This window comes from Hydra vulgaris, chromosome 01 (genome assembly GCF_038396675.1).
Source record: "Hydra vulgaris chromosome 01, alternate assembly HydraT2T_AEP".
Classification (NCBI taxonomy): Eukaryota; Metazoa; Cnidaria; class Hydrozoa; order Anthoathecata; family Hydridae; genus Hydra; species Hydra vulgaris.
Genome location: NC_088920.1, coordinates 47665819 through 47677500, shown reverse-complemented (window position 1 = coordinate 47677500; position 11682 = coordinate 47665819). Strand labels below are relative to the sequence as shown.

The 11682-nt window shown below is 29.8% G+C and overlaps 1 protein-coding gene across 1 annotated transcript in view; it reads left to right on the top strand.

Moving 5' to 3' along the window:
* Positions 1–7574, top strand: part of LOC100206181 (nuclear FMR1 interacting protein 1) — a 39740-nt gene extending 32166 nt beyond the window's left edge. Inside the window, exons 8-10 of the mRNA XM_065788410.1 lie at positions 6925–7052; positions 7141–7188; positions 7308–7574. Of these exons, the coding sequence (XP_065644482.1) occupies positions 6925–7052; positions 7141–7188; positions 7308–7391 (260 nt within the window). The 3' untranslated portion in view covers positions 7392–7574. The remainder of the gene's footprint in view (positions 1–6924; positions 7053–7140; positions 7189–7307) is intronic.
* Positions 7575–11682: the final 4108 nt, after the last annotated feature.

The following is an 11682-nucleotide window of genomic DNA, read 5'->3' as shown; positions in this document are numbered from 1 at the left end:
AAAGTGAAGATTTTTTGTCAAGACTTGAATATAAAGTTGAATCCTTAGCTAATAGAGGTACTTTAGATGTAAAATTTTCATGAAGATTGTTATTGTAGACAAGAAACATTGCAGGAGCAAAGATATAACTTTGAGGTACCCTTAAAGTTACTTAAAATAAAGTAGAGTGTAGGCCTTCAAGAATAACTTTAATTCCGCAGTTAGAAAGAAATAATTTATTAATCTCAAAAACTTTTTTATAAAGTAAGTAATAACAGAGTGAAGACTAAATGTAGGATTGTTGGAGAGGTCAGAGTGTTTTCTAGAGTTTTGAAAAATTAGAACCACTCATTTAGTACTTTTTAAAAGTTTAGCAAAAATTGAAGAGAGTTCTGGAGAACACTTTTTTAAGACTATGATGGAAATCTTGTCTAGAGTACAAACTGTAGAAGTGTTGAATTGAGAATTAACTTTAGCATTAGAAGTCTTAGTGATTTTAATGTTTAACAATGGGTTAATCTGTTTAATTGGCAGTAAAAGTGCGGCCATTAGATTCAAGAGTTGAATTAGATTTTTTTGCAAAAAACTCTGCCTTATTTTGGGGAGAAGTAAAAAGACCCATGAATTAGAGATTAAATGTTAGACTTACTTTAGTTAATGACACTGTTGAAGACTTACCAAAAGTCTCTTAATCTTGTTTCTTATCTCAGGTATAAGGATCTATTCTTATACCTGAGATAAGAAACAAGATTTAGTAAACTTAGAATAACAGAGCTTAATATCAGACATTACCTTTTTACATTGACTTCTATGAATAATAAAAGGATATTTATTTATAAGAGAGATGTTCTTGTAAAAAAGATGAAAAAAATGATTACTGTTTAATAAAGCAACTGCTCAACATGGTAAAAAATTGGGAGTAGAATGAGGCTTGATTTGATATTAAAAAGAAGGAATAGAAGCTTCCAAACTTTTATTCCAGAAGGAATAAAAGCTTCTAAGATGCGCTTAATGCATACACATTATAGGTATAAACATATTTTTGCTATTTATTTAGATGCTGGAAAACAGTATCCTTTCATATTTATATAAACTTTAGTATTTGTATGGTGTGGTTTTTGCCAAAATAGAAGACGATCCAATGAATGCATGGCGTGACTCAAACATGACAAGAAAAGGAGGCATACTCTTAGGCAGATTAGAAAAAAGGGTCTTATTGGACAACGTTTGTTAGAGAAAATTAAAGTGATTTAGGTATCAGCATGTAGAGAGGTAGGAGCTTCAGGAAAAAATGGTAGTGGTAGAAGTATAAAACTTGAAAAGAGTGTCTTATATATTCTATGAATGAGGTTTAGTTAAAGAAAATGCTCTAGATCATGATCATGATGGTAATAATGATTGTGATGATCATGTTGATCATAATGATGTTTATATATGCGTATATACAAAATATAATATGAATTTTAAATAAAAAATGTATACTTTAGGATGTATAATTGTTTATGCAGCCCCGGTCACAATCCCGGCCCCAGCCCCGGCTATATTTTATCAAACTCGGCCCCAGCCCCAGTCAAATATCAACCCCAGTCATTTACTATTTTAAATTTTATGTTTTGCTTTTTAATGAACTTGTTAGCCAATTAGTGTTACTATGGTTTGCTGCATGGTTACTATCTCATCATGTGCTTTGTACTTTTATAAATTTTGGTATTGTTTCAGGTAGACTTTTTCCATTTTGCCCCCAAATTGCCTTTTCTTTCATTTTTTTGAATAGTAAAAATTAAATTTTTACTCTGAAAGAATTATTTTCGGTAGAAAATAATTCTTTCAGAATAAAAATTTTGTAGTTTATTATTATTCATTCATTGTTGTAGTATCATTCATTGTAGTTTATTATTATTCATTCATTGTAGTTTATTATTATTCATTCATTGTAGTTTATTATTATTCATTCATTGTAGTTTATTATTTTCTTGAATAGTAAAAGTTAGTATTAAATGAATTTTGTTTGGTATGATATAATACTCATTTAAAAGTAAAATTTTATACATCATAATAAAATGAACATTAATAATATGGATTTTTATGTGTAATAGTTCCAACTTTTTAAAGGAGGACATTTTTTTAAATATTCTAATATTTTCAATTTTTAGATTTTTTACTAAAAAGTTAAAATTGCAATTAATGTGGAAAAATATAGAGTGAATAAAATAAGTTTTTTTTATTGTAAAATTTTAAATCATTAAGTTATTGCATCACATTAATATTTTGATAAGTTTTATTATAGATACAGTTATTATCAAATAAAAAAATAAATATACTCTAGGTGTTTCCATTAGCAAAAGCAAAATTGTTAATAACTATAAACTTTTAAACTTAAGTTTAAAAAATATCCTTTTGGACTTTTTGGGGCCACAATAATAAACATTTATCTGCTTCTATAGAAGATGGAGAAAGGCCTCTATAAAAGACAGGGAAATGGCATTGTAGAACCTTTCTAAAGTATTAATTATGAGTAGATTCAAAATCAGATTTAGATGCTGCAATCACTTCTAGTTGACATTAGAATATCCAAGTGTAGAAAATGTACACAAGGTTTTCTTGCTGTTTTAGCAATTTCATTTTTATTCATTTATTTTATAAGATTGTCTTCTAATTTTGAATTTGATTTAAGGCGCCTGTATTATGTAAGTAGCAAAGTAAACTAGCAATATAATAATTTCTTCTTTTACAAATTCTCCTTGAGACAAAAGTAAATAATTTTTGAAATATATTAGATAATTGACCAAGCCTTTTCTCTTAATTTCTCAGGCAATATTTTTGTCATTGGTGACTTCGATACTTATCACATTTAATGGCTTGGCTCAAGTACTACTGACCTTGTTGCCTCAAAAGCTCAAATTTTTTGTTTTTCTCAATCTCTTACTTAGTAAACTTTTTAGCTCGCTTTCCAAACAACTCTAATTACTTATCATCACTTCTCAATACTTGTCTCACTTCTCGATGTCTCACTTCTCGATGTCTCACTTCTCGATATTGATCTCACTTCTCAATGTCTCACTTCTCGATATTTGTCTCACTTCTCGATATATGTCTCACTTCTCAACACTTCTCGATGTCTCACTTCTGATCCTAGCTTGTGCTTGGTTTCTCCTCATTCTCTTTTAGATTGTTCAGATCTTGCAACCATCTCATTAATACTTTTATCTACATCAGATTCATACCATCATCATTTCTTACTGATACCTTGAGACTGACTGGGATTTATTTTGTGATTTTCTTGGTTCCTAGGCTTTTTTTTATCTCTTTTATAATCTAATGAGTTCAAGCAAACATGAAAGCTTTCATTCCTTCTTGTTGGATTCGAGTCAAGTCTCTCTCTACTCTATTATTTTCTCCTTGTGCAGTTGCTATTTTTAATTGTAATTATTTTTTTCATCCTCAAAAAAACTTGAGAAACAAAAACTTTTTTGTTATTGATAGAAAAAAAGAATATAATAATAAAGAATAATAAGAAGGAAAATAGTAGTAGGTCGAGGCATGAAGCAAAGGTCCATTATTCTTAGATTACTAAATCTTGTGTTTTATATCGAAAGTTAGGTTCTAGAAACATTTAGAAAATCTTTAACAAGGTCATTAATAAAACCAAGTCTAAAATTTTACCTCTTATACATGGATCTGCTCATACTATTCCCAAGGATAGTGGGAAACAGTTTAACCCATTGTTAAGCATCCAAATCACTCCTGTTACTGTTGCTTAAATTATATCCTAATTTAACTATTTTATAGTTTCTGGTCTAGATAGCAATTCTGTCACAGTCTTACAAACGTTTCCAGAACTGTTTTTATTACTTTTTAAATTGTTTAGTAAGTTAATGGAGCTAATGATGATAGCTTCTTTGAACAGCAACCATGATAGTATTTGTAAAAAAGATGCAACTTTATGATGATGGGAGAAAGGCTCAAGCTTAGCAGATACAACTGGTCCAACTACATTTACAATCTTTTTTTGATCTTGTCTAGAAGAGAAAGAGTATCATTAGAAGAACCGGTCTAAGTATGACACAAGTATTCCATCGAGGAAATATAAGAGATTTGTAGAGGTAAAGAATGGAATCAGGAATAAGATAATGGCAAGCACAATAAGGAGAAGTATTGATTGTATATATGGTTTCCATGAGAGGTAAGGAGTGATTGGTAATCCAAGAAGATATAAAGAAGAGGACTCAGTTAGAGGGTTGCCATTTAATAATATAGGAATCTCGACAGTATAGCAATAGTTGTTTGTAGTAAATAACTGAGTTTTGTTGGAGTTAAAATTCACAAGCTACTCAAGCTAACCCAATCAACATGACTTGCCTCTTCTAAGCGATCGAAAAGGGAAGGCTTTTTGTCAAGACAGAAGGGTAAAGTTGAGTCATCAGCAATTAGAGCCTTTTTAGATGTAAGGTTGTCAGGAAGATCATTAATGTAGATAAAAAAACAACAGGGTTGTTGTAGAGAGTTTTGGAGAATACTTTAGTAAGGCTATGACAGGATTGTTGTCTGCTGTAAAGAGTTTAATTGAGATATGACTTTAGCAACAGAAACTGGAGTGATTTGAAAGTCTAACAATTAGTTAACTTGTTTAAGTGGAATGAAAGGAAGACTATGACCATAAGATTTAAGTGTCAAGTTAGAAAAAAAGTTCTTTACAAATAGTTCTGCATTATCCTTGGTGAAGATGTAAAACATTCAGTGTGATGAGCATTAAGGTCACCAGTAACAATAATGTTGTCAGAGAGGTATAGTGAAAGTGCATGGTCAATTTGATCAGAAATTACATCGAAAAGAGTGCAGTCTTGAGAATAAGGAGACCAATAAAGAACAAAAAGAAGGTGATAGAGTGAAGAGGTGCTAAGCAGAGGTACATAAAGAAATAGTCAAAGAATTCAAACCTGATTTCTCAACAAATAGGTGAATTGGTGCGTAAGTATATCCCCAAGCCAAACATTTGACTATTGGAGTTTTTGCAAGTAAAAGGATAGTGCCCATCAATACTGAGATCTAAAAAAAAACAGCTAAGTTTAAATTACTCTCACAAAGAGCAAAAAAGTCTGGTGAATTTGCACATCAAAAACAGGGACACCATTCGCATCATGACACTGTGAATACTCTGATATTTTCCAGTTGTTGATGTAATCAGCTTTTCTGAGAGCTGCCATAGCATTCAGGAAACCTTACTACTAGATGGCCACAGAACCATTAAACTGAGACAACAGAAGAGTTGCACAGCCACTATCAAAGAGGCACAAGCAAAACTTTGTGAGTTAAGTCAAGAAAATCCAGTATTCATTATCCTAGGCAGAAAACAATGTAACATAGGTTTACATCTATGCCAGTCTAATAGATGAAGAAGAGGTGCGAGGCTGGTCAACAGAATTATTTTATTTACCCTTAAAGTCTTTGCCTAAGAGGCCTTTTACAAGGCTGTAGCTGTATGCAGTTAACATCTGCCCAAGATGAGTATTTTTATTGAGACATCATCTCTAGCCTTTAGTTAACCAAGAGCCCCAGGGCAGGGGAATTTCAGCTGGATACAGTTAACATCTACCCAAGATGAATATTTTTATTAAGACATCTGTTATCAGAATAGTTGTTAAATCTTGATTTCACAAACTTCTTGTATCTCTTCTCTATATCTTATAATATCTCACTGTTGTAACAGAAAGGTTCTATTGTGTATTAGATTGTTAAGGCAAGGGCTATTGCTTTTGATAAAATCTGGCATGCTTTGTAAGCTTATTCGTATAGTGTTTATGAGAAAATTTTTTCATTCCTTTGAAATTGAATTATTAAAGTTGTATTTGATGGATAACATTATTCTTAAAGTTCGGTAACTTCTAGAATACCATTATCTTAGGTCTAGAATACCATTATCTTGTATTGTTTTTCATCTGTTATAATAGTTTTCCTGATAATCTTTATTTATTGCTAACAATTATCACAATATTTACTACTATTACGCAATATTGTTGATATATATTGATGAATGAGAACACTCTTACTTAGTCCCCTACTTTATGTCTTCTTAGATTATCATTCACTACTGACTTCTTGGAAAACAAATATACAATCTATTGCAAAATTAGCATCTGCTAAGATTGCTTCTCTTTATTGTCATATTCTTACTACTGATTCCTTTTTCCACATCTATAAATCTCTTCATCATTTTATGAAATATTATTGCCTCATTTCAAATCAGCCTCATTTACGCTGATTCTTCTAATGGTGCCCTTCTTTTTTAGACAAGGTCTAAAAATGTATTAAAAGTTTGATCTGGTCTGGTTGTAAAGCTGGAGTCTGTCTCATCGACGTATGGTTGCATCTCTTTCTCTATGTTACAAATACAAAAAAAGTTTTTATCTAGTTTTTTTCCATTTTAAATATTAATGCTTTGGAGTTCTCTCTTGTCTTCATGTTTTGCTGATACATACAATTTACAGTCTTGTAGCCTTGTAGCCTTCTGTTAATCGCTTTCTTACTCTTTAGCTCGCTATTTTCTTATCTACTCTCGACTTAATTAGTGTTTGCTGGCAGTTATGTTGCAAGTAATTTTTTTTTTTTTAAAAAGGAAAAATTTAAGCAACAGTGTTGAAATTGAAATATTGAAATTGCAACAATTATGCTATCAAATTCAATTTTATTCAGGTTTGCTGGACTTGACAAAAGAAATTTTTCCAATTTTTAGCTAATTTTTATCTTTATTAAAATTTTCAGTTAGTACAGATTATATATATTCAAGGTTTTTTTTTAATATTATATATTTTTAATTTATTTATTCTTTGTTAATAAAATTTGTTTTGGTATTAATACGTATAATAAAAACATGGTTAAACTAGAAATGATGTATTGTGTGAATAAGTAAATAGGAAGTTCGAAATTAATTAATTTTTTTTTTTGCAGAAGCTTCAGTTTTACCTGTTGCCATGGAGTGCGATCCTAATAACAACTCTAGCATAAAAAGCCTTCAAAAACGCAGCAGAGGAAGGAAGCGTAAAGGAAAACAAAACGCCAATCAAAGTGTCAATCCAGTAAGTGTGCTAGAAAAAAATTCTGTAATTTTTTTTACCAGTTAAATGTTTTATCTAAACAATCTAGTATTGTTTTTTTTTCCTTCAGGGTGATATACAAGGACCACAGTTCAAAAAAGTTTCTCTTCTTGAAATGGTAATTTTAACTTTTTTATACATATTTTTTTCTTTTTCAGTAACAATCGAGTCATGCTAATACTTTTTTTTTTTAATATAATAGTATAAACGTGTTAAAATTAGTATTTTGGTAAATAGCTTTTAGCGAACGAAATTCGTCACGAGCGAAATCTTGTGTTACAATGTATTCGACACATTGTAAAAAAAAACTTTTTCGAGTAAATGAAGAAAATGTTTGAAGTCCGACGACAACGTTTGGATATAGACGACAATAAGTAAATGTTTAAAAAATGTTTGAAGTACGACGACAACGTTTTGATATAGACGACAATAAGTAAATGTTTATAACAATTGTATAATTCTTATTAAAGACAAAATACAGAAATAAAAAATTTTCTTTAAAAATTTCATTATTTAAGAAAATCGTCGATCTACTTAGTTAAAATAACCTGATAGAATCGTGTTCAAAAAAAAAATGATTAGTTTCAAAATGAGTCTGCAAAGACCAAAAGAAATTCAAGTAATAGGACATGGATCTGTTTCTATTGTTTCGATAGAGACAATGTCTTTATTGGTTTAACTTAATAAGTTGTTATTTAATTTGAATTCGTAGGTACTGTAACACAAACTTATATTTTAGACAGAAATGTTAACACTATTGGTAAAGATTTAAAGACTTAGTTTTTTTTCTTTCTAATCTAGTTGTAACGGTAAACAGTTAGGTACACAGTAAGATCTTCTTGGAAGACCTAATCATTGTCACATGGCGCATTTAACTAAGAAGTTCACATTCATTCCTTGACAACGTCGCAAAAATTGCCAGAGCTGACATAGAACCGCGGACCTCTTGATTCTGAAGCAAACGCTCGAAATCACCAACTTGAACAAATTTAAGCAATAAGATGGCAGCTGTTTTAGCTATTTGCCCAAATTCAGATAGTATTAGTTTTATGCTGAAATATTACTGAGGTGATTTATGAAGAATCTTAGTCACTTATTCTTCTTATAACTAATCTTAATCTCTCTTTTATATTCTTTATATATCTTTTATATTTTATCTTATTTATATTTTGTAAAAAAAAAATTACATTTATTTACAAAAAAACATGTTAAAAAGTAAACAAGTGATACGTAGTTAAATCTAAAGTCACGTGAGCAAATAGAACGCTAATATTGCTCTACGCTAAATACAACAAATATACGTCGAGCGTCTCGTATAAAACGTTCATTTACGACAAATGATCTATTGAACTATATTGAAAAAAAATTTAATTGAGCTATTGGATAATTTTTTTAAAAATAATTCCACGAAAAGTAGATAATTCGCATATATAAGTCATTTTTTTCAAAAATGTCGAAAACGACACTTGTATTCGGGGCTGACGATATATATTATATATCGTCGCTGCAAAACAAAACTATCTTAAGTCCATTATTGCTGTTCTGAGAAAAAGGCATTTAAAGTTTTAAATTTATCACTGCGTTCGATGTTATTGTTTCCAGTATGTTTATAGCAAATTCTATTATTTTTCATAGTATAACAAAAAAAAAATTTTTCATTAAAGTTTAAGCAATTCAACAGGTCATCTCGACAAAAGATAGTCTTAAAAGGATCTTAAATATGGAAAACTCTAAAAATTAAGTATCTTAAGTCCATAAACTTTATTTAAGTATTTCTCTATCATTTTATTAAGTTAATTAACTAGTGCTAACTATAATGAAACTTATACAAAATAAAGTTTAAAAACTTAACCATTATGTAACTAAACAAATGGATAGCTTTTTAAAATAATAATTTAGTGATGGAATCATTAACATCTAATGAACTTAAAAAACACTTTTAAAATAAGTAAAATAAAACAAGTGATACAAGTAACAAAGCTTTCATTATAACAGTCATTTTGTAATATCTAGTTTCTCCCTTTTCTTAACTGCTGGAAACAGGCTCTATAAAATCTTTTTCAATTATGTGATGGTCTACTTTGTTATGATTTTTGGGTTGTTTGGTACTATTTTCAGTATTTCCTTATTCTCATCATCATCCATGCAACTGATTTGAATCTTAAGATTTCGGTAAAAATGATGATTCATTAGAAATGGTGAAGCTGTTTTGGAATATAATCTTTGTTGCATAGGTAAACGAGATCCTTTTTTTTTCAGTGAATTAATACCTCTTGGAGCAAGATACTTCTGCTTTTGTAATGTATATCTGCTACTTTTGTAATGTACATCTGCTACTTTTGTAATGTACATCTGCTACTTTTGTAATGTATATCTGCTACTTTTGTAATGTATGACTGCTGCTTTTGTAATGTACATCTGCTACTTTTGTAATGTACATCTGCTTCTTTTGTAATGTACATCTGCTACTTTTGTAATGTATATCTGCTGCTTTTGTAATGTACATCTGCTACTTTTGTAATGTACATCTGCTACTTTTGTAATGTACATCTGCTACTTTTGTAATGTATATCTGCTACTTTTGTAATGTACATCTGCTGCTTTTGTGCAAGTTGTGCTTTTTTGCTCAAAAAATACAACTTTTATATTCTTCTTCAAAATTATATTTAAAGTAAAGAATACTTTTCTTTTAAAACTTTCAGTTATACAATACTGGCGCGCATAAATTTTTTTGGTTTAGACTTTTGGATCATTTGCTTTTCTTGAATTTGATATTTAAACGCATTTGTTTGCTAATACTGCAGAGTATGCTGAAAATGCTTTTTTATTTTTAAAATTTATTACATCATCATGATTTAACACAGTTAATACACAGGTGTTTTTTTTAAAAGCTTGTTCTATTGTTGTTTCCCATTGCATAGGTGTGTATATTGTTCGATTTCGATATTGTTTTTCAATTATTGAGCAAGCGAATTCGTTTTCTCTAACTGTGTCCTGGTACAAAGAATATAAGCACAATTAAATCTAATTTTAAAAGAGTCAATGCACCCGACAATATTATGTTCATCATTCTATTTTGATTTTGGCTCCAACATCGATCATAGAAAAGATAAAAACGTGTTGCTCCTTCTATTCTTTCAGATTCAATGAATTTAAATACTCCTGTACTTACTTCACAGCTTGCTTTTTCCCCTTCATTCTTGTTCCACAAATATGAACATGTCTTCAAAGAATCAATTTTTCTAACAGTGAAGTTATGATTTTGCAGACCCCTTGAATAATAAAAAGCTTCAGTTGTACCATATGGTGATAAAAGAACTTGCTCTAAGATGACATTTTGTTCCCTTTCAATTGATATTTTTCTTTGGTTATTGTGGTGACCTTTTAAATCTTTTTTGACACTCCTTGGAACAGTTTTTTTTGCCATCGCTGTTTTTACAGTCTGCTGTGATATGCCGAGGGTATTAAGAAACATTGGTGCACAGATTAGCGTTTCAAAAGCATAATTTTCTTGGCATGGAAAGCTATATGTAAATGTTCGGTTTCTGATTCTTTCTTTTCCAACATTCTCCCTTTTCTTTCTTCGTTTTGGTTCTTTCTCTGTTACCCTTGCCACAATGTATTGGCGCTTTTCATCTATACTTTTCATTGACTAATATGAATCAAATAATTCATTACGATATTGTTCCGTAAGATTTTCTAATTTCTAAAGCGTCAAGGGTAGGTTCTTTCTTTGTAAAAAAAAACATACCCTTGACGCTTTTCAAGCTGTAGATGTCGGTAAGGCACCGGTGTAACAAACTACACAAACACGCACGATAGTAAGATTATTAATAAGCCTTGCATCACGTGCGTCAGTACTTTTACAATTTTTTGTCATCTACGAGAGTTTACACAAGTAGCGTGCTGGCTTATAGCACCAAACTTAATTCAAAATCGTTTGCGGTGATTAGCTCCTGCGTCAAAGCATTCCGCTAGACGGATGTTTCAGTAAACTGCAAAGCCGTGTTTACTCTTTGATTTTGTTTGACCGGTGCGCATTCGTATCGCATTAATTTTAATGTAACATTTGTTATACTATTGATGATTTTAATATTTCAAGTATAGGTTTTTTTATCTTCAGAAAGACACTTGTTAATACATCTTTACAAATCTAATGGATTTTTTAGTGTTTTGTGAACATTTTTTAAGAACTTTTTGTAATATCAACTTCATCATAACTTTTTTAACTTACAATAAAATTATTCAATGCAGATAGGAGAGCATATAAGATAAGGATAACATTATGTTATCACATTCTTTTTATAGAACCCTTCTGTACAAGTTTAAATAATGTACCATTAAAATAATATGGTAAAAAGCTCGTATAAAAAATAATGATAATAAAGTTAAATTATGTTAAAGTTTTTTATGGAATAGTGTATAATTTGTTTTCTCAACATTAAGTGAGAGTTTGTTTGCCCAATCCAAATATTTACTTTATTTAATTCCATATTCAAATTCGTATACAGATATTTGATATCATTATTGGTAAGAAATAAATCTGTATCGTTTGCAAATATTTTTGTGTTCAGTTTTAATAATGCATTACAAAGGTAGTTTATATAAATTA